This window comes from Ruditapes philippinarum, unplaced genomic scaffold, assembly GCF_026571515.1.
Source record: "Ruditapes philippinarum isolate M1 unplaced genomic scaffold, ASM2657151v2 ctg184_1_1_1_1, whole genome shotgun sequence".
Classification (NCBI taxonomy): Eukaryota; Metazoa; Mollusca; class Bivalvia; order Venerida; family Veneridae; genus Ruditapes; species Ruditapes philippinarum.
Window position 1 is genome coordinate 133,022 of NW_026863779.1, and position 25,415 is coordinate 158,436.

The window sequence follows — 25,415 nt, forward strand, 5'->3', positions numbered from 1 at the left end:
TTCATGCACTCCCCGTTGCATCAATGTATGATCATATCAATAAAACACAGTAATATTATATAATGTGTTACCTTGGTATTACAATGTCTGTATTTTATCCTCTTGCCGGTACAGTAACGGCCACCCCCACTTGGTCTGAAAAAAAAGTTCATCACAATCTATAAAACTAAACACTTACAATAACACACATGTCTATACTTTTCTAATGCACCTGACCACTATAAATCTATTATATTTTAGACCAATTATGCATAAACTATATATTTATCTGTATTGAATAAGTTAATTCATTATTTCCAACAAAGAAATATAATTATATGACTTTCTTCAGGAAATTTTCCTACCATTAAAAAAAGATTGAATAAGATATTAAATTCAAATTTTCAAGGGTATATTTTCATTAACTTACTCTGGATTGTTACATTCTCGGACAGCCTTTTTGATTCCGCCACCACAGGTTCTTGTACATTTACCATAGGGATGCCATTTACCCCACCCACCTTTCACTTTCTTGCCAGGTTTATCCTTTACACATCTTCCACGTATACACCACTAAAATAAATATGGAATAACATACTTAACAACAATGACTTGTGTACAAATATCAGGAAAGATTCAAGCCAGCCATCACACCTGTGTAAACTGAACAGACTGTATACTGTTGGAAGATTGCATTTAGATATTGAAATCTCTTCATTTGATATTAGACAGTAACAGATTTATATGTTGATTTGTTTGTTTCCTTTTAAGACAGATTTCAATACATTTTTGGTCATATCTCCACCTAACTGACTTTCCTGGATAACTAACAATTACAAACTTCTCCATAAGTGACTATTAAGTTATCCCATGATTTCAGAATCAGCAGTGAGAGACAAATGACCATTAGACTCAATGCATATAATCAACCGTCCTGGAGGAATTTTGTCTTGTCCAGGGATCAAACTGGCAACCCTTGGATTACAAATCCGATGCTCTCCCATGAAGCAGCACAAGTTAATAATATAAAATTAGAGAGGGTTAATGTTTATACATATTCATTATCATATAAAAATATATGTTTTTCAAAATGATTCTTTTACAACATTCTTTCAATGAAACTGATAACCATTCAAGCAAACTGTTGTTTGATCGATCCATATATCATAAGAAAACCAGTCACACTTTGAACTTCACATGACATATTTATCATCAACAAAACTGGTCAAATGAACATTTTTATCACTTCTAAGCAATATCTGCCAATTCTATTATGTACTTCATGTGATGCAAGCAAAGAACCACAACAAAATACTGATAAAGTGCTAATGAGTATAACCCTGCATACTTTGATTTAATTGTTATTATCAAAAGACAGAAATTGGGGGGGTAACACTTACTTTACCAGGTCCACACATGGTTCCATCAGCCATGGGCATGTGCTGTGTTTGGCACGAGAGACTCAGATTTTGAGTACACCATAACTGCTGGCACGTGTTCTGAAAATTGAAATTCAAAAATGTATATCATTGATTTCCCTTTTATTATTTGAGAGAAAAAAAAAAATTTGTGAAAACTTTCAATCTGCAGTTCTATTATTTCTATTAAAACAGTTATAATTCAGATTCATAATTTCTAAAGAAACAATATCAAAGTGTTAAAGTGCTTACCTGAAAAGAGCAAAAGAAAAATCCTTTTCCGTAGATGAGCTCACACTGTTTGTTCACATTGTAGATGGACCCTGCTTTTTTTTTCTGTAGTCGGGTGATTTTTCGGCGATACTGTTTCTTGCCTCTTGGTTTATTGTGAAGACAATTTCCGTAGCCAGCACTGAAATAATTCAGTTTGAAATTGTTGACTCAATGTTTATAGACTTTGCATTGATAGGGATAAAACAAGATTATGATGGCCAACTGAAATAATAAAACTTAGATAAAACTTAACATTGATAAGCTTTTAGTACAAACTTTAACATGATTTGATTGATTGATTTTTGGGCGGTCAAGGATAACCTACAAAAGTGCAAGCACTTATTTCCAGTAGAGTCCTTACCTCACCAGACTCTAGAGACAGCTATGAGATACAAGGGAGTCCGGGAACCAGTCCCTTGCTCTTATTGAAATATTGAAAAGACCCCTTGGTTCTTTTATATGCCCAGTGTATAGCACTGATACATGCATGGATTACCTGGGTTTCTAACCAGTAAACCTTTAGGTAGGTGGGAAACACTGAAAGTGTCTCTGAAAAATCCCAAGGGTGGTACCCAGGATCGAACCCGGAACCTCAGGAGTGACAGTCAGTGGTCTAACCAACTGAGCTATGGCGCCACCTAAATTCAGTTATATTTATTAATAATTCTTCAGTAATATTGTTAAGCTTTTGATCTGATCTTTTACACAAAAGGATAATTAACATAATTTATGTAACTGACTTGTTTGTAACAAACATTGGTAGTTTCAAACAGAAAAGTTGCCTATAAATTTAAACAGCGATAAAATTATCTAACTTTCCCACCAAATTCTTCTCAAATACTCTCTTATTGAATTAATGTATGTTAAAGCCATGTAGAGTTACTCCCCTTATACCTTCAATAACTTTGCACTCAAATAGCAGCTGTTGGGGTAGCTCTATGCCATTGTTGTACATTCATAAATATAAATTCCAATGATAAATAGGGCAATAAAAGACAGGCGATATATCATTCACAAAAACTGTTCCTTGACCACAGAATGCTAATAAATATATCAGAATCATTCAGTAATTCCAGTTTAATTGGTTGTTAGAGATAACGTCAAAGAAACATCGGTTATGCGTCACAAAAATAAGATATCCTTCAAAAAACTTTACAGGAAGTGCATTGAACTTCGGAGCAACTGTTATCATACAAACACCAACATTTGTCGGACATGTTAACCTCAATCTAGGAACTAGAAAAAAAAATCAACATATCATGGGTGTAATCATTTCTTAGGTGTAAATATTATAAAACTATCAAAGGCAGTTCAAGCATGCATTTTTATCTGAAGCTGCTGCAAAAAAATGTAATACACTTAAATATAACATCATTAAAATAACTTACTCAAGAAATTTTGTGAGAAGACGCGAACTACAATCCGACCAGGACCATGGGTCAGTTTTCTCGTCAATAGTTGGGGACATTATATGTGTTTTAGCTGTAGGATCTCGGTCATATATTGGACGGCGACATCGATTATCATCATCATGAGGTAAATTAAAACTATAGGAAAGAAAAATAAAACAAATGGTTATAAAAACAATGAAACTTTTAGTAACATCACAAATAGATAAAACATTATAGTGTGATCATTTAAACAAGCAAACTTAATGTAAGAGGTGATACAGACACCCATTTAATGGTAATAACTGCAGTAATCAGTCAGTTTATATTCTCTTGATGTCATTCCCCTTTAAGTCAATTAATAATATATACATTTTAATACCTATTTCATTTCTTTCAAAACTAAAAATTTTAACAAATGTTCTAATAACATAATCCGCGTCACGACAAAACCAACATAGTGCGTTTGCGACCAGCATGGATCCAGACCAGCCTGCACATCCTTGCAGTCTGATCAGGATCCATGCTGTTCGCTTACAGACCCTATAACAAGTAGAGAAACTGATAGCGAACAGCATGGATCCTGATCAGACTGTGCGCAGATGCGCAGGCTGGTCTGGTTCCACGCTGGTCGCAAACCCATTATGTTGGTTTTGTCGTGACGCGGCTCATATGAATATGCCACAAATTTTCCAATACTTACACATGGCCAAGTTCATGAGCAATTGTATATGCTGCACTAATTCCATTATCCTCTACAATAGAACAACTTCTCTCAGGATCACACATAGTTCCTAGTTCAGCCAGTCCTAAAACAAACAATCATTACAAGTTATATGCTATAGTATGATTTAATTAAACTAAGGAACTAAAATAAATTCAATAAAATTGATGCTTACCACATTTGGTAAAATAAATGAATTACAAGAAAAATTGGACTCCAATGATTTAAAATGAAATACAAGGAAAATTGGACTCTATTGATTTAAAATGAATTACAAGAAAAATTGGACTCCATTGATTGGCAGTGTTTTTGACCAGTTAAAACCTTAAATGACAGATTGCTACATGGGTGGGTGGTTAAGAAAAGGTTTCAGTGTACACAGTTTAAATACTTATTGGGAATAAATTGTGATTTTTTTAAATGTTTATAAAAACGACATAACTGCAGGCTATTTTAATTTTGTAATTTCCGATCATTTACTACTCAATCAGAGTTAAATGTACCAATATACAACAAAATAAATCTCTTATACATGTATATAACATTTGAAATATTATAAGTTAATTGAAAGCTGTCAATTTAAAATAGATTTTGATACAACAATTTAATTAATTGAAATCTACAGCCAGGTCAGACCTCACACTGTGAAAGTTATACTTCAAATTGCCATACATTTAGTTTTTAATCTAGAATTTATAAAAATTTATTGACATAGTTATTCATTGCCATAAATAAGAAATGATACTGTAATTAAACAATAAAATTGTGAGTCAACAGTCATTAAACTTGATGACAATAATCAATAACATAAGATAGATTACAATAATAAACTGTACAGATATTTTTCTATCATTTTAACCCTTAAAGTTATAGATTTGTCCTGCTATCCATTTGAATTTTAAGGGAATTCATTAACAAAGTGTGAAAGGTAGAAAATATAGTAATGGTTTTTGTTTTTGACCATATACGAGGGTTGTCCCAAAATATCGTAGACTAAGTCTGTTACTCAATCAATTATAAAACAATAGAGTCGTCAAGCTAGGGAAAAGTCAATACACCTTTTATGTGTGTCCATGCGAAATAAAATCAAAATACCTCCAAAAATGACCAAGTTATTAAAATTTAAAGAATGCTACCTATTCATACCCGGCGCACGCCGTCATAAACGTCATGACGTTGCAAGATTTAAGAAAAAATGTTTTTCAAAGTATTTTCCGTGTTTCTCGATCCACTGTCGGTGTCGGGCGACCCATTTATCATAACCATTTTCAAAATAGTCCTACTTTAATGTTCTCAACACTCGTCGAGTTTCCTTGCTTAGTACCCTGAAATTTCGAACCTCAGGGTGACCTCGTAATTGTGTTTTCACATAAGGAAACACTGCAAAGTCTAAGGGCGTATGGAAGTCTCTAAAAACATATCAATTCAAGTTCAAGCTGTGTCTCCTGAGATCTATGGCAAAGTGCATTATCTTGATAAAATATAATGTTCTCCATGTTGTCAGTTAATGCTGGACGCTTCTTGAACTGAACACAGTATTCAATGACATCGCGTTGCGCCGCATTTTCATCTGACGTCGCCATTTTGGGAATTTTCAAAATAGCATTGCTGTTACATATTATGCTACAGATTTTTTCAAAGTAGCGTTACATAAACGTCTGTTGGTGATATGACGTCAAAATGAATGATGTCATTCCAGAGGAATGTATTTCCCATAATTATTATTATGCTGGAAGTTAAAGGCATATTTTTAAGAAGCATGCTCTCAACACTGACTAATATTTTATCGTGCTCCGGGTATGTTGTACTGTTTAATATAAAACCCTGATAAAAAGTGTTACCTTATATATTGGCTATTTACTTTAAGAAGGTAAATTAACAAATGACCAAGGAAGATATCTGGTAAATTTTATTAAGTCATGACGTCAGGTTGAAGAGAAAATAATGTAGTCTACGACATTTTGGGACAACCCTCGTAGTATGGTATCTAGAATTTAGCACAGTTTCATTTTGAACGCTTTTGTCATTAAAAATTGAGCTACCTATATAGGTATAGGTCCTAGTGAGACTGCACTGATGTGCAGGTTGGCTGGTGACAAATGTTAATCATTGTGGGCCGGCAGGTTAAAGAGGGAGATGATTCACATTACAACATTAAACAAGCTTGCTTCATAAAACAACCTTATTTATATGGAACTGAGTCAGAAATAACCAATGTTTCCTTCATTTTCTTCATTTCTGCTGTATTGCCCTTATATAATAGCCCTATGACTTGAAGCATCAACATATAAAATGTTACTTTCATCCATGAGTATATTGTGTGTGTTTTATTATATTGTGTGTGTTTTATTGCATTGTGTGTGTTTTTATTATAATGTCACTTAAGTATGATACTTATGCATCTGCTCCTTTATATAAGTTATTAACATAAATCTCTTCCTTGGAATTCATTCAATATGCATTTACCAATGTAATAAAGTCCAATATGCCTCTCACATAGTGTGATATATCCTCTTTATAAAGACCTGTTAAAACCCTGCATGGATTAAATTGTTAACATATAATGTAATCATTGCACACAGAAAAACAGAAGGTGTTGTAAGTCTCAATTTGCATAATCAAAACTTCAATCATCAGACCAAACATACACTGACAGAGTACAGAGACACGCACCTACTTTCAAAGAAACTTAATAAATAGCAACAGCAAAAACTGCTGAATCAAAACTAACTGATGTATCACAGACACATTCCGATTTTTTTTATAGCAGAAGAAGAAAACATTAAGCTCCTTATTATATTATATGGAGTTGTGCATGTTGTAAACTTAAAAGCATGTATTATTCAAATGACTTAATTGCACTCAGTGAAAAAGAAATCAATATAAAATATAAGTACACATCATAAAGTTGATCATCACTTGACTTACTGGAATCACCCAGGCGATGAGGACATAAAACTATTCCAGAATTTACAATATGTTGTAGTAAACTAATTTCTTGCTTACTATACAATATTTGTAAAATTTGGCATCATGTCAGGTGACCACCTGTTATGTGGATATGGAATTAACCTTGAAATTTTCTCATAGCACTCTATAGAAACTTCATATGATTCTGCAAGATGATCAAATGCTTCATTCTACTCTTTGTAAAGACTAGCACATGACACTCAGATCAGTAACAGGAGTGTGTCTACGGCCAAATGGTTAAGGTGTTTTAACCACTTGCCCCTCATCTTTTATGTCAGAAAGCTATCCAGGTAGCTTAAGAAATGTTTTATGGTTCTACTCAGGTGCTTGCTTGTGCCTAAAATAAAATACGAAGGGGGACCTGAGATTTTTTAATTAGTAAAGTAATTTATAACTGTCAGAAGCTTGCAATGCTAGTATCAGGGGAAACCATGCTTGCTCCCTCCTTGTCATGAAAGCAGTTCACTGGACCCCTGTCTTGATAAAAGTATTCTTGTATCAAGATTCCACTGAGCAGACGGGTTACCTTGTTCCAACACAGCAGACAACCTTTTACTGTTATCATAATGTGAACAAATGATTGCCATTACATCAAGGTTACCAGGAAATTGGATAATTTACATTTCAGAAATTCTTCTCACTTGTAATCTTGTAATTATGATTACACTTCATCAAGAATTGTTACAAAAATATAAAATAATCGGGAAAAAAATATAACAATCTAGATTGTAACAGAGAAAATAATTGCAACAAACTATAATTTGTCTTATGACACAGTCTGTACAGAAATTACATAATATGCATGCTGGCAATATTTGACCGTAAGAGAGAGCACATTTTCTGCTTCTTTTTTTACAATTTAAAGATCTCATACAGCTATCTATTAACCATTCAGGTTAAAATTCAAAAATACAAAGATGCTGTTAAGCCAACTGTAAGTGATTAGCCTCTGCCATAAGTATACAGTCAGACCAGTCTGGATCCTGACCGGACTCTGTACTACTGACTAGTAGAACAATTTTTGTATATAATTTTATATTAAAATTTCATAAACTCTGAATGGACTGTTATCAATTCAAAGCTGTGCAGAAATACAAAAGGCAAGTTTAACAGGTAGAGATCTGATATAGTTATAATAATAAGTAATACTGAGATTTCATTAAATCTAATTATTATAACTAACAATGTGTAATAACTTTAGCTGTCAGTATAGAGCAAGCATGTTCAGCCACATGACAAGACTCATACTGTGGACTATTCCAAGAATATCTATTTTTAAATTGAAATCCATGAAATCAATAAAAGATCAATCAAAATCAAAGCCAGGGAAACTTAACACAAACATCTGAGTAAAGGGGGAATACTCTGCAACTATACTATCATGTTTTTATCACGCTGTGGATAAATACATGTAATATGAACTGTTTATTACTCCATTATAAATATACAATATAAATTCAAAATTGTTGATATGTTTTAAAATATTGTTTCATGATTTACTATAATATCATTTCTTCTTTGTATTGTCACATCTATATCTGATATTTAAACAAAAACACCGCCATGAAATCTTTGACAAGTTTCTGAAAACAAATTATAAAATTTTCTTACTTATAAATCAATATATGAATGACCAAAAAATTCCAGGGATATTTAGTATGATTTATTAATACCAGCTTAAGTTGAAAATCCATATAAATCAAGGCAATGAAAAGGAAGGAGTACAAGTCATGGGGTATTTTCATTCATCTCAACTTGACAGAAGTGTGTTTATTACATTTTAATTTTATAATTGGTACGCTTTTTGATAAAAGTACCGCTTTTTTTGATAAAAGTACCGTAAAATGATTTATTTCAAATAAACATATATTGCTTGGTTGATATGGCAAATATCAAAAATATTGTTGAAAGGTTTCACCTCTTACAAACATTTCCACGGTATCTTGTACATTACACCTCCTCCCTATCAATTCCTGGCTTTAGATTTCAACAACGATATTTTCAATTCATAAAAGTTGTGTTATGATTTATGTTTGTGAAGAGAAAATATTTCATTTGGTCATCTTTTTTATAGATAATTCTTTCTATATGAAATGAAAGATACATTTTTACCCTGAGTTACTGAGCAAAAAATATCTAAAACTGCTAACAGGACGTAAATCTTAGAATATACCTGGGGACGTAAATCTTAGAATATACCTTGTTTATCTACTTCCATTGTAGGTAATCATATTTATATAGTGAATGTAAATGCTAATGTGTAACTTCTTTAAATTATCATAGCTGAAAACCAAACTTACTTCTGTAAACATGTAAACACTAAAGGATGTAAAAGCAACTCTAATTTACAGCTCCCAATTAATGTTTTCTCGCTCCAATATTTCTACTTTCTGTAATTTTTACTTTTTATGAACTATTAGAGAATCAGGATATGTAAAACTAAAGATGCAGTTCTCATTATCTAATCACTGATAGTAATCAGTCTTCAGGTTCATGTCAATCAGTGAATGATTAAATATGACCTGGACTGACCTGGACTGACCTGGACTGACCAGTCTTCTTGTACTAACTTTGACCAACTGACCGTTCAACTGATTTATTAATTGATTGATTTATAGATTTGGTTAAACTAAGTCCTCAATCAAAGTCTGTCTCAAAAAGACCATGATATTGATAAACATTTCGGTTGAGTGGTAATTTCTCTATACAGGTTATTTTATGTTCTCTAAAGACTGTAGGACAAGCTATTTTAAGCATCATTGACCTTGACCATATTAATCCTGAATCATACCCAGAAAGTAAGCACAAATACATTGAAATCAAAAACTCAAAACTATTGTGAATTCAATGAAGCTAAAATGGTTTATGACACTTCATAATTCCAAATGACCCCCTCATTTTCAAAGAAGTTAATAAATGACCCCAAAACTTATAATCTGACAGAAACAAGAAGTGTGACATAACAGAAGAAAGGTATGTAGGACAGAAGTCAGGACAAACCAGCATGCTTGAATATCACACACCATGTTGACAGTTAACATTATAGAATGATTGGACCTATAAATATATCTATTACTCACCTAATGTATCACATTTTTCTGGGGCCCTGCATATATTTTGTCTGAAAATATAAAAAGAGAAAATTAAAATCATACTTATATTGATAATTACCTTTAATATAACACAAAATAATATAACATTACAGTTATATATATATTGAAGTTATGCAGTGAAAATGTAGTAAACCAATGAAAATCTAAACCATTACATGCATTTTTTCCATGTGAACCAGTGAAAATTTTCATTCAAAACCAAAAGTTTAGGTCAGTTCCTTCTTTTTATAAATAAAGTGAAGCTCATAAACCAGTGTATGTTAGCCTAGCAGGACTGACAGATGGACAACACCATTTCAATACCCTACTTTCAATTTCATCTGTGGTGGATAATAAAAATACTCTTGAGAAAAAAAAAACAACTGTATCTTACAATTTTCACATGTTTAAACAGTTGAGTATATGAGAATAGTGATATGTGGTTCTGGCAGCAGGGTAAAATCTTCCAGACCATAGTAAAACCTGTTGCGTCAATGGGAAAGGTATGAAGTAATTTGTAAACTGTTTTCATGTAACAGATAAACACAGAATCTGATGTCTGGCCCAAAAATTGGAAACTTATTGAGCAGATGGTCTGTTTTTGGTTCATTCATTTTACCTTCTTTAAAACTTTTTTCCTCCAACTGGCATTAAATTGTAAATACTGCAGTAATTTGTGAATTATCTTTATTAATAACAAGTAACTTTGTTAGTTAAAAAAAATCAAGATTTATCAAAGCCAGTAAAAATGCATTGCTAGCCAAATAGGTCTGAGTTAAATTATCTAAAAAATGATGCGAAAAGTTTAAAAACAATTTGAAACCTATGTCAAATACATTAAAAACTCTTGGTATTTTCAACTTATTTCAAAATCTACAAGACAAAGGCAGAGGAGTAATATTACAACAGGCTACAATAAAATATGAACTGATGGCTCCAACTTTAGCTTTGAGATTTTGTTTCAAAAACAATACCTACATTGTAAAGAGAACAACTCGTTTTCAAAATATTCCAGTTCCAATTTCACATGGCAAAAAATCAATTGAATGAATGAATTGGATTATTTCAAGATGTTATCAGAAATATTTCAAAATTCATCAATTTTATAAAAATCTATCTATGTGTCCCTTGGTATTGCATGATAACGATTAAAATCTGGCTTCTTTTATTAATTTATTACATCTAGAAACTAATCAGCTAGAATGTATTGCTGATATTAGCCAGATATATCATCTGTCTGCTGTATACATTTGATCTGCAACTCTTAAATCATTCAAACTGAGGTGTGCTGTCCTAGTCACCCATTAGTAACACAAAGCTTTCCACTACCCCCTAATTAGATTTATTTAAGGTGTTTTCCAATTAAATGGAACTATTCACTACCCCCTAATTAGCTATTCAGTCCTTTGAGCAAATTATAGAAAAATCTATCAACTACTGTTGATTTAGATATAAAACTATACAGCTGAGACGGTATTGTATTGTTTCCACCGATATTATGTCCCATCTGCAATATCTGGCACAGACCGGTATCCGACGATCAACTCCGCGTACACAGTGACACCCAAAGTCGAGACAAAAACAATATGGCTGTCAAACGATAGGACTATCGGTTCATCAAATACTGACAGATCAAACGGGGTGTATATTTGAAGTATTGGCACTTGGAGGTGTAACATTGCGAGACTAGAGGTATCAATAATACAGTTCAAAGTCACAACAAGTTACCAATACCTGTCACGGAACAATAATATATATATACTTATATCATGCAATCATTGTTAGTTTTAAATTGCTTCACTAATTAATTAGTTAACTACTTCTTTAAAGAAAGATTGTAATTACACTGATAAAATTAATCGATACAAAAATGTTACGAACTATTTTAAGTTAAAGAAATGATTTAAAGTTTGATATGATTTAGACAGCTTATGCTGTACCATGTCATCAAGGATATTTTATTCCCTAATATTGTTTGCAAGCAATAGAAATATGCCATCTATATATTTTACAAAATTTGAGTTTGTCCTTTTTGTTTCTTACTACAATAACTTTGTTTCGTAATATTGTATCCCCAGTATTATCACTGGTCTAAAACCAGCTACTCATTTTTCACAATCGGCCTAAATAAGAAAAAGATATTTTTATTTTTTTCCATCGGCAGTACATGTACTGTAGTTCTTAAAATGTAAACAATTCTAAACATTCTGACTTAAGTGTACACTTTCATCAGTTCTGCCTTACAGACTATTAAAATCTAAACATTGTTCTCTTTAATCCCCTATTTCAAGGTAATCTCGAGGAAACGAGATTCTCCCATCCAGCTGTAGTTGCAGACAATCAGTGGTTTTAAATGCATTAGTTTTAAATTGAATTAACTGTACCAGTGATCCACAACTATACCACCCTACAATAATTTGCTGAACTGCTTTTAAATCTTACTTTCCTACTTTCTGGCAATATGAAAGCTGTAAAATATTGGTTTTCTACTGTGAAATATTCTTCAACTGCAATTATTCATGATGTCAAGTTTTGTCATTTCTTTTGCAAAGGTGAATTTTACTGGTTGTCTTCACAGATGCACCTGCATCTGAAAACCCTATAAGCTAAGATAGATTAACTTTTCATATGTGTTACAAATCATGATCATAGATGACCTCACAGCATTAATTAAAACAACTTCTCATTAACATTAAACAACTCTTCCATTTACCAATCAAACAATACAACTAACTGATATTTTAATAATAATTCTAACAAACAGTCTCATTCAAAAGATGTATGTTATTCTATTTCTCGGCTGCACCCTATGCACTGCAAGTCAATTTGTAAGATTTATTTCTAGATTTTGCTAAAGTGATTGATATCATCATCAAATCTGATCATAAAATTCTGTAAATAGATTTTTTTAACAGCTATTACAGCTATGGTTTATATAAGATACGATTCACATAAAACACTGTAGATTCATCATGGTGCACACATTTAAATCTTACAGGAAGTCTGGATCTGTAGGTTAAACAATTAATATAAATAGAACAGCCAATTTAAAACTCAAAATCTAACACGATAAACATACAAAAAATCATGAGAAAAGTGCCGGGATTGACTAAAACACATTGCTATCCAATCAAGTAATCGTTTGATGAGGTTTGTACCTGCTGACGACCAGGTAACAAGATGTGTTTGCCAAGACACATGATTCTTTTGAGGAATAAAATACATGCACTATTTAAATAAAGCATGAATTCAGACAAAGATATCTGATCTCTGAATGCATATCATTTTGTTTTTCTCTCCTTGTTAGCAGTAATGAATGTATTAATTATGCAACTGCCAAATTTACGGACATTACAGTTGCATGTTGAAATGTTTTGGTTCAACACAATGTCCTACTATTATAAAAAAAATACTTTACAGTTACAGACCTATAAATTTACCAAATGATAACTGTTATTAGTTTGACTGAAGTTTTTTTGTACTATATTCATAGCCTAAACCCTACGCCTTAATCAAAGCATTTTTTCTTTAAAAATAATGACCTGAACTAAAGTTCCATTTGCTGCTGTAAAAGTGCTAGATAATACACCTGTAAAAGAGGACTATCAACAATCTATTTGGTCTATATTTCTTTTACATTGTTAGCTTAGAAATGTTTTTTTAATACAACAAAAGACAATTTTTTTAACAAATGTCTCATTGAGGACTATTTTGTGCCAAAATATTATTACTGAATATCACCTTCAGTGCATTCCAGCATGGGAAACACCTGATTTACTTTAGACAACAATTAACCTTGATTGTTTTCTTAATACTGTTTCTGGTAAAAGTGCATGACAATGATCCTTTTAAATCTCCATACAAACATGAAACTTGTAATTTGAAAATAATTTTGGATAGTAAATTGATTTTGTTCCTCCAGTATTCCCCTTAAATACATTTTGTATTCAATTTTCATAACTATATTCTCTTAAACTAACACATGTTATAATGTCATACTAATTCTTCTAGTTATTCACATTCAAATTCAAAGTTTGCTTGTTGTTTTGGTGTTTTGGGTTGATTTTGTTTTATTTGCTATGATATGGACATAGTCAATAAACCCTCAGCTGAAAACTTCCGGCATCATGACATGAAGTCTCTCTGATACCAATTTCACAGAACATCATCACACCCTCTCAGCTTCTTACACAACTTTAAAACAAGCTTATAGCAGCCATAAAAAATTACAATTTACAACTGTCTGCGAATTCTGTTATCCAAGAATTCACAGCCAGGTTACGCGAGACTCCGAGGGCAGTTCTAATCTCCATTTTGAAGAGTTTCCAACTAGACCAACTCTTCGGATATCAGAAAATAAATCATTTATTGTAGATAGAAAATATATACCTAGTAGAACAACAGTAAACAAAACAACAGTAGGAGATGAAGTAATTGATTGGTAAATGTTGTGGAGAGAACTGAATCATTTTGGAACATTTGAGAACAACATAATTATACAAAATAGAGGGTCTCAGATCTAGACAATTTTCATTTATTTTCAAAGCAAATGCATGTGTTCTTAGTTTTATTTTATCATAATAGCTTTTATATATAGATCATGATAATTAAGAATCAAAAATAGCAGTACTAGATAACAAACATTTTATCACCGACTTCACTTTCATTGCATTCAGTTTTTTAGTTTTACTTTCAAATTGTAATCAACACTTCTGATTAATTTTACAATTTTCTGTCTTTACAACTGGATGAAGACTGATGATGTCCTGCTCTCATTCAGCTTCCATCTTGCACTTTGATAACAACACTTGTCAGGTGTTGTAATTAAACTCAGCTAGACAGCTTCATCTCTTCATGTATAATGCATATACATTTCATATTTTGACCTGATATAATTACCCTATCTTAAAATGGACCTGTCTATCTATCATTTTGGACAAAACCATTCATCATTTTTAAGGGAAAATACTAAATATTTCCTGACTGAAAAACCGACAGTGCAGACCATAACGAGCTGGTTAATCTGCTGCGATCACATGGGTATAATTATATGGCTGTCGTCAGCAGACAAAAATGTAAAAGAGCACAAGAGACATTGTAAAACAGGGACATGCATTCTGTATCCAAAGTAAAACATTAATACTGTTTCATATAACATGTAAAATATCTTCTTTACATCTTGTATCAATGATTAAGAGTAATGATAAAAAAATCATAAAAAATGATTATCTATTGCATAAAAGAAGGAAAACCTGGAAAAAAAAGAATGAAAAGATTTGTTTTATGCATGATCATCAACAGTGCTAAATGCATACTTTGTAAAGGTCACATCACAATTCTTGTAGAGGTCACAATAGAATCTACGTTTAATCTATCTCTATGAATTTCTGTAATCAGCAAATTCACCCTATCCGGACATTGTTATCTCTGATAATCAAATCCAGTCGCGTGCTTGTTGCATAAGTCTGGCGGGTTATCATAAGTTCTTTTTTGAATCAATGAGCATTACAGATCCCAAGCTTCTGTTTCCGTTAGATTTTGGAATTTTTGTCTTCATCTTATAAGATAGAGCAATTGTTTTGCAATTCCTAGAAATAAAACAAGATGGAAAGATTGAGGTCTCGGATGGTTGAGAGACTTGACAGAAAAAAAATGCCATCAGTGTAAGGAAAACACCTAATTCATAAAGAATTTTCTTCTTTTTTATTTACCTTGACCGAATTATAAATAAATGCAAATTAACCTTCAATACATTTTGAGCTAAATATAAATATTATAAAAGATAAAGAAAACTAAATATATCACAATGTATAAAGCTTCATCTGTCTATCAGAAAATGATAATAAAAAATTAAAGTAATTTAATCATAGGACATGGATGCCCACATATTCCACATATTCTCAAGTTTTGTCAGTCTACTGTTGAAGAGCAGAACAGCCAGACAGACAAGGGGAAACCATATGCTCAAACCACATGTTCCCTTCCACAATAAATAGAGGAGGGGAAAACCCAATGTTTCCACTTACTTTTACAATAAATTTCAAACTTAAAGTTGCATTTATAATCTTTAATTAAAAGATTAAGTCATCTTTTAATGCAGGTTATTTTTTTTATTTTTTTTTACAAAATTCAAATTTTGATCTTTGGGCATCCCATAAATCGTAAAATCAACAAAAAATATCCTTAAATATCTCATAAAAGACTTCAATGTAAACCTAGCTGACGGTGGCAGACATAAATTTTAACTTAACACCAAAGAAATTTGTCATTTTTGTGCTCTAAAGTAAAAGAAACATACATCAGATACAACCATAAATCAACGAATCGCGTGTAATACATATTCTTCTCTTCGCCCTCGTAGGTATAATGATACGTTTTGAATTTAACATTCATGACAAGTTGAATAAATTATGCCATTGTTAGATCATCAGGTTAAACATTAATGATGACAGTAAAGACACCTTTCATTAAAGAACAGAAAGATGTTATACTTGTAGAAATTTACTTCATCTGTAGGAATATATAGTCTGAGGCAGTCTGTAGGCAGTCTGTAATCAAATGTGTGACATACAACATCTTGTTGTCATGACAATGATCACAAATGTGCTTTGTAGAAGGTGATTACCTTGGTAACTATATTTGTTGCATTAAACAGGAAAAGTTTTGAAAAAGAAGTATATCAAGTTGTCACATCTATCATTTTGACCTGTATGTCATTTTTCTTTAAAAAAAAATGACCTTATATAGATAGATATTAGAACAACTGACACAATACTCTAAACTACTACAATGCTATCAAATAGTTAAAAACAAACGAATAAACGTATCCCCTAGTAACTATTTTTTATTCAGACAAGTATGATGGAAGTTATAATAGGTCAGTCCCTTGATAAACTGAATTTTAATCCCAAACAAATTTATATAATTACATGTTTATCCAATGAAAAAAAATCTGAGCGAAACTTAAACTACAGAGACAAAAAGGAAAACCAAAACACCATTGACTTAAACGAAAGGTTAGCAAGAGACAGAACACAAAATGTACACTAAAATAGAATTATAGTAACCTAAAAGAGAACCACCTCAGGGAAAATAACAAGAGCTGTCCGTAAGACAGCGCGCTCGACTTTTTTATTGCTTGCCAATAAAAAAAGTTTTTGCAGTAAAAGGCAATACAAGAATCTCTGTATTTTTAAAGTGAACAATGGCTATGAGCATTAAGATATTTAGTGAAGAATTATTTTACTGAATTGTGTGATACCCTTGAACACTGCAGCAAAGTTTGAAATGTTTAAGTCAAAAGAGGGCTGGTAAGAAAGAAAAAAAAACTGAGTTGAGTTTTTTAGTGCTTGCCTATAATACAAAACATTGACAGTTAAGGGCCATAATTCAAATAAAATCTTTGACAGAATTACCTTCTCCTGGACATGTTTGGGAATCATGATTGTAAACAAGTATTCCAACTTTCAAATTAATATCTCAAACAGTTCAGTCAAAAAGTGGACTGGTACTAAAAACTTAACCAAGATTCTAAGTCGATAAAAGGCCTTAATTTTTAAAACAAATCCTTGACAGAGTTACCTTCTCTTGCGTACAGATGGGGGTAATGATGTGAAATAGCATTAAAAGTTTTCAAAGCAATATCTCAAAGGGTTAAGGCAATAAGTGGATTTTACCCATATTCAATGTATTTTCTAAGTCAAAAAGGGGCATAATTCTGTCAAAAACCTTGACAGAGTTATGTCCTCTTGTCTGTTGATGAAGGTCGTGATGGTAAACAAGTATGGTCAGTTTCAAAGCAATACCTCCAATGGTTTTGAAATAAAGTGAGGTGGTACAAAAAAACTTAACCAAGCTCAATACACTTTCTAAGTCAAAAAAGGGCCATAATTCTGTCAAAAACCTTGACAGAGTTTATGTACTCTTGTCTGTAGATGGAGGTTATGATGGTGAACAAGTATGGTAAGTTTCAAAGCCATACTTGTAATACTTCTGAAATAAAGTGGGGTGGTACGAAAAACTTAACCAAGGTGTGACGCCAACGCTAACGCCGACGCCGACGCCGACGCCGGGGCGAGTAGGATAGCTCCCCTTTTCATAGAAAAGTCGAGCTAAAAAGCTGATCATAACAAAAGTTCAAAAACCTTTCTTGTTTGCATCCTCTGGAAATTGAACTCTTTCATAGCAGAAAGAAAATCTCATTCATTTATTAATTATGATAATATTTAGATCGACTCTTATAAAAAATTATAACATCAGTTAATCTGTAAAAGAACGCAGGTGAAAAGTTCAGTACCTTTTTTCTAATTTGACAGGTAATTTCTAATAACACGTACATTTCACTGGACTTCATTTGCATGAATTCATCAAGAAGTCAACTTATACAATTACATATATCTTTCATCGCCAGATTTAACAATTAAATTTTTAATTCTACTGAGTTGCTGTCATGAATCTATTACAAGATTTAAAATATCACTATCCTATTACTAATCTGACCACAGGTGAGATTATTATCAAAAGTCACTGACCGCTTCAGCTTAAATCTTCACACTAGTTAAACACTTGAAATATCACGAAACTCTGACAACTGACTGTTAAATAAAATGGTCAAGTCACTCAAAATATTTGAAAAATAAAAAACTGCCACTCCTGACACTTCTTGATCACTTTGTTGTCCATCCTAATTAAAAATTTATTCAACTTCCTAACAAATCTTATTAAGAACCAGGTGGCTATAAAATGATTCAATCATAGTAATAATAGTATGGAAATGAATTCAATATCATTTATAGGAATCAATGTTATTCTCCCCCCTGTGAATGTAGTTTCTACAGCACTAGGTGTGTGTGGATGTGTGTGTATGTCCATATATCAAAATTATGATAAAATTTATCATGCTATAGTAATAAATTTACCATTAAATATATCAACAAAGTCGAGAGAAGACTTGGGAATAAAAAAATTGGATCCACATGTCCCTCTACGAGATCTGGTACACTCGATGGCAACAGCTTTTGTTTTTTGCAGGAATCAAAATAAACTTTGTTCCATCATCAGTCCACTGGCATCAGTGAAAAGGAAAACCCAATAACATTCACAGGTTATCTATACACTCTTCTAAGATTATATAAATCAAGGGTAATATATATTTTAGACAGCATTGGAGAAAAATTTCTTGCAATATCTAAGACCTTGCTTATATCATGCTTTCTTAGGAATTACAAATTAAGAATTTTTTCCAAGACAATGGTACATGATTGTATCAAATTAAGCAAACAATTCTAAGTAAATTTTCAAAGTAGTTATTGCATTTAATAACTTCGGTAATTAGGGCATTTCATCTTGGATAAAACTTGGATTTACTGATAAAAAGCTAATTTAACAAGAACAAACTTTATATTTGCACTGATATCACCATTTTAATGGATTTTACAACTAATTAATACTAAACTATGACTCACTTGTAAAACAGGCATGACCACTTGTATAGATGTAAAAAGTTTTATAAAAAAATAATTTTCTTGGGGGATATCATTTATATTGCAAAAAGGGACATATTACACCATTACTGTTATATTTATAGAGAATAATTAATGTAAAGAGAACATATAATGAAAGGAGTATGCTGGGATATAATGAGATTTGAATGAATCACTTTCTAGTAATTAATTTACAACTTTCCCTGCATAAGATGATGCACTCTAGTTTATATTAATGTATTTCCTACTTGCTGTAGGCATTTCTAACACTTTAAGGATATATTTTTTTGGAACAGAAAACACAAAGAATCAATCAAAGTTAAACCAAGTTATAAAAAATAACGAAAATAAAGTTATGATTAAAGAGTAAATAATACATGCATAAGAAAAGGGAATGATAAAATTTGTTAATTGTTGGCATTATAATTTTAAATTAAAAAGATTTTTTCTAAGAAGTGCACCAGGTGTGAGCAAGAATCAATGGCTGTTAAAAACAGATAAGTAGACTTAAGATTGATTTATTATCAACAATTAAGAAGAAGACTACTAATTAATACTTAAAAATCATTTCTTTTCTTATTAAAGCATATAATTAAATGTTAAACCACAATGGTTTTTAAGGAAAACTAAACAGGTGAGCAAAAATTCCTAACTACCAGCAAGTTAATAAAAACATCACACTGAATGATCTTTTCAGTATTAATATGTTACTTGGGTTAATTAATCTGCTATGGAGAATTACAGAGACATTTGTTTACAACCTCATAAATGTATCATGGAGTGTCACATTGTAATGTCAAAATACCCTTTTATGTCACAGCTGTGGCTATTACTCTTAACCAAAATCAAACAACGGTAATAAAAGACAAAGACCTAGCCTAATAATGATGTCTATTCCAGTGACAGTAAAATTGAGGGATGAGCAAATTTCAATTTAAAACTAAAATAATGTGGAGTGATATAGTTACAGAAACAATGTCGTTCAACTTACCGGTAAAATAAAGAAATTTCACTGTAATTTCTGAGTTTTCTTCTTAATTGTCATGGAGAGAAACGAAATCTTTTGCCCAAGAACTTAAAATGTCTATACATCAATAAAATCAAAGAGGAAAAAAAACAACAAACCATGCTCATTAAACTTGGAAATTCACAAACTCTAAATCATAATTTTTTTGTAAAGCCTCATGGTGAGGAAAGTGTAAATGAATTAAAGTCACCAATCATGTGAAATCTATAATGATTATAAAGTTCTGGCTTAAATTATTAAACATTATAATAAACCTAATGTTACAGGAAATATCAACAGATGAATGCTTAATTTGATTACAAAGGAAATACATTGAACTTGGTGAGAAATTAAAGTTCCATTAACCGATATTTACTCCCTACTACTTTACCAATACAAGACTATGATCAAGAAAATAGTAATTAGGTAGATAATTGCTGCAACTATTAATAGATCATAAAATTATATTGACTAAAGTCAATGACTTGCTCTATACCTCTGACCACCAAGAGGAAGTTCATATATCACCTAGTCAATTCTAGACTATCATAAAAGGATGTAAGTCAGTATTGCACTGTGGTAATAACACTCCTACACTGAAGTTTTCATATTCATTTCACAGAATGAATTCTGCTATTACTTTTACTATTTTCCATTTCAATTTTCATATTCTGTACAGGCCTTATTTTGGAAATTTGGAATTGGCAACTATTGTTAGTCTTATTAAAGAGCAAAACTAGAACCAAAATATCTAGTCAATAAACAGGTCATCGCTATAAAATCTAATTTACTTTCTATGCCTTTTCCAAGTGATTTTTGGGAAATGTATAGAGTCCAATTTGGGAAATTTTGTGTTATAAAATTGTTTAATCGGGAAAAATATTTGGCACCTTTTGAAACCTCCCTTCAGGCTATTTTGGTGCAGTATCTTTAATTGTGTGACATTGTTTATTCTAACCAACGCAAAATTAATATCAACATAAATAAACAAAATAAAATTTGACAAGGAAATGTGAGGAATTATTATACTGAATGAACCCCAGTAAATTTGTGAGTTTGGATATTGGGAATTAATGTTTGATTGGGAATATTTCTAAAGATTGGTAAAAATCTGCATATTTGCCGTTGGGAATTGGTCTGGTAATCTGACACTGAGAAAACGCATGTGTTGAGGATATAATGACTGTTAAAATATTAATATATTAATAATAACACTACAACTGCACTGCTTTATTAATGAAGGTTTTTTCCAAAGGATTCCATGCTGATCTACAGAAAACCCAATTTATAAAGTTTGTAGTAGTAAATTTATCTTGTAAATGGAAAAAGAAAATTACAACCAATACTCAAAAGCTCCATTATACCTTTAAACCACACACATTTATCTCCTCTTAGCTTTTCCTTGGTTATGCCTACATTTAGTTACAGAAATAACATACTGGCTGGTCATTGCAGGGTTATTGAACAGAGTATGTCCTCAAATGACCATTTAATTCATTCCAATTATTTATTTTACATGGTTTAATAAGTTTGCACTTTCTTTACTCTAATGGCCTTGATGTAGGTGACCTGAATTACTGCTGCTGATGTTAGTGACCTTCATCCTGGTGCAGATGTTAGATATCTGGATACTGCTCAAAATGTTAGTGACCTCAATATTGCTGCTTGAATCTGCTGCTGATGTTAGTGACCTTCATCCTGGTGCAGAAGTTAGATATCTGGATACTGATCAAAATGTTAGTGACATCAATATTGCTGCAGATGTTAGTGATCTTAAATCTGCTGCAGATGTTAGTGATATGGTTTCTGATGCAGATGGAGTTGAACTTGATTTTGTTACTGATGTTAGTCACTTTGAAATTGCTGCAGATGTTAGTGACCTTGAATCTTCTGTAGATATTGGTGACCTTGAACCTGCTACAGATATTAGTGACATTGAATCTACTGCAGATAGTGGTGACCTTGAATCTGCTACAGATATTAGTGACCTTAAATCTGCTCCAGAGATAAGTGACCTTGAATATACTGCAGATACTCTAATGGTGACATTGAATATGTTGCAGATGTTGGTGACCTTGAATCTTCTGCAGATATTGGTGACCTTGAATCTGCTACAGATATTGGTGACCTTGAATTTGCTGCCTATAGTGGTGACCTTGAACAAGTTACAGATATTGGTGACCTTGAATTTGCTGCCTATAGTGGTGACCTTGAACAAGTTACAGATATTGGTGACCTTGAATCTTCTGCAGATAGTGGTGAACGTGAATCTGCTGCAGATATTGGTGACCTTGAATATGCTACAGATATTGGTGACCTTGAATATGCTGCAGATATTGGTGATCTTGAATTTGCTGCAGATATTGGTGATCTTGAATATGCTATAGATATTGGTGACCTTGAATCTGCTGCACAAGGCAGTGAACTGGATTCTGCTCTAGATGTGAGTGACACTTATGCCACTGTTTTCTTCAGAGTTATTGAACACACTACAACACACAAAAGCTCTTCTTTTCATATTTTTCCTTTTGATTCAGTATTTTTATGGCCAAAGATAATAAAAACTCTTATTTCAACCATAGTGAAAACATTTGTAGTTTTATAATTTCATTAACTAATTATGGGCTATAAATCGCAAATAACAACATTTTAATTATTGTATATGTAAATAATCTCAAACAGGAAGATAAAGTTATGGGTGGTCATTAATGTTTTCAATGAGGCTAAGGGAATTTAGTCTTCAAGTGTTTATTGAGATCCAATACTGTAGTAGATCTGGCTTAACAGAACCAGGTAATAACTACACACATGTACAGGAAAAGCAAATCGTAAATTATGGAAAACTATTATAAACAGAATAGCTACAATATGCCAGAAAATAACACATCTTGTCAATTCTGTTAGCATTCAAAACAGAGGCATCTCAATGAGAGAAGAAATGAAAGAACAAACAAACATACGGCTTCTTTCGTGGAGGTTTACTAACTCTCCAGTGGTGGAGATACAAAAACCAAAAACACTGAAAATCTGAGAAAAATCTGATAAAATGTGTGAAACTCTCCACTAAAAAGGTCAGAGAATAACCTTAAATACTATGACCAGTGACAATAGATGCTGGAGTGTCCATTGAACCTCATAATATGCAATTTGTATTCAACTATCACATGCTGTCAATCCCAATATTTGCATAAAACCATCACTACACATGAATAAACATCAAACAGCATGACCTTTGGGTACTTTTATCATAATTAATTCATAAAATTAAAAAAAACTGAAACACAATACCCTCTTGTTTTATCAGTGAAGCATTCAACTGCATGCATAGAAACAAACATCAAACAAATACAAAAAAACACTTTGCATTATAAACAGACCAAAACTTAATGATCAATTTCGTTTTTTTATTTCTTAACAATTATAAAGTAAGCTTTTTTTGTATATTTTTTTTCCATTTGTTAATTTTTTGGGTGTAGATATGTTTTTGGTGATAAGAATGTAATATCTGACAAAAAAAGCAAAATATTGTTTAGCTATCATCTCTAAGATACCAGTGATAAATGTTTAAAACTTAGTAAAAATTGGATAAAAATGAGAGACTATCCTAGCAACATTATACCATGGTGGCCATGGCTTAAAACTGTTACCCAAATAAAATGACCATTTACTGTGATAAATTTCCATGTTACATTGTCCTTTCTACATATAACAAAAAAATTGATATTTTATAACTTTATTAAAGCAGATACTAACAAATTTACACCGTTTACACAGCAAGATGCATCTTTTAAATTCAATTAATATTGCCATTTGCTGCGGTCATTTTACTGTTTATTACATGGGGTCACCCTTGCCTGGACAATAATGTTATCCCTTTACATAAATTCTTGTATAAATGAGACCAAATTTCAATGAAAGACTCTCCATGAAATGGTCAAAATGTCTGAAAAGTGTAATGAATTTGTAAAACATATTATCCACCCCATGCTATCAGTACAGACTGTGACCAACATCTAAAACATTGTGTGGTCTCTGATATCAACCTAAATTACATCAATGTAATATTTGTTGTCTTTTTCCATGGGAACTACCATATACATATTTTCCAAAATCTGATTTTCTTATTAACAACAACTTTCACACAACAAATAAGGTTTATTTCAACTTTCTGAGAACATATAAAATAGTTTCCATGATCATTTGATAGATCTTCTTACTGTACATCTGAAGTTTTGCTTTCATGTACCTGTCATTCCAATTAGCATGTTGTTCCAGTTAGCTTTCATATAGTTGCATTCAAATTATTCTATTTTAGAAGATATACCAAAGCAGAAGTTTTCTTTTAAACTTCCTCTAAATTAACTTTTTTTTCAAAACATAAAGCAAAAAGCGGTAAACTGAAACTGAAAACTTCAATCCACTTATAACTTGAATAAATCAACAGATATTCAATCATGGAAAAAATCAGGTAGCAGACCGAATAATTACTGTGAAAGCAGTAGGTCACTAGGGTAGCTTATTTTAATGTCAATACCGTTAATCTATTGAATGTTACCCAATCATTACATGATTCATAATCATTAAAGGTATACAATCACTTTACTTCTCTCTACACTTAAAGACAGGTTGTAAAAAGTTCAAAGAAAAGTATATTCAGTAACCAGAATAAGCATAATTACCAGCAACCTGACTAATGGAAACATATTAAAGGCTTCAAAGAGATTTCACACAATAACTCTATTAAGACAGCAAAAAAATGGTAAAAACAGACCATTAAAAAGTCTAAGAAAAAAATGTTTTCTATTATTTGCCCTCCCAAAAAAATCTCTTGGTAGAAAAATTATGTAATAAAACAGTACACAATAAAAATCATGTCCCATTTAGGCATCTTAAGTTACTTCATTCTAAAATAAGTGTAAGGGCAAACTTAAGTTAACTGTCTACATTTCAAAAGATTTAATTCATTCTTTCAAAAGGGCTAATTTTAATACTTTAAAGCCATAAAAAAACTGTCTTGACTTGTCTTCTATAATAATACAATCTTTAATTTATACTCCCTTTAAATCTTATTAAATCTTTATCT

The 25,415-nt window shown here is 31.7% G+C and overlaps 1 protein-coding gene across 3 annotated transcripts in view; it reads right to left on the reverse strand.

Annotated features, from left to right (window-relative positions):
• LOC132723309 (A disintegrin and metalloproteinase with thrombospondin motifs 9-like) overlaps nucleotides 1–25,415 on the reverse strand; it is a 126,902-nt gene that overhangs the window by 39,004 nt on the left and 62,483 nt on the right. For all 3 annotated transcript variants that reach the window (XM_060707986.1, XM_060707985.1, XM_060707987.1), the window contains 7 exons: nucleotides 9,833–9,873; nucleotides 3,762–3,867; nucleotides 3,059–3,217; nucleotides 1,650–1,809; nucleotides 1,380–1,478; nucleotides 410–552; nucleotides 72–135 (listed from right to left, as the gene is read on the reverse strand). In XM_060707986.1, the coding sequence (XP_060563969.1) occupies nucleotides 72–135; nucleotides 410–552; nucleotides 1,380–1,478; nucleotides 1,650–1,809; nucleotides 3,059–3,217; nucleotides 3,762–3,867; nucleotides 9,833–9,873 (772 nt within the window). The remainder of the gene's footprint in view (nucleotides 1–71; nucleotides 136–409; nucleotides 553–1,379; nucleotides 1,479–1,649; nucleotides 1,810–3,058; nucleotides 3,218–3,761; nucleotides 3,868–9,832; nucleotides 9,874–25,415) is intronic.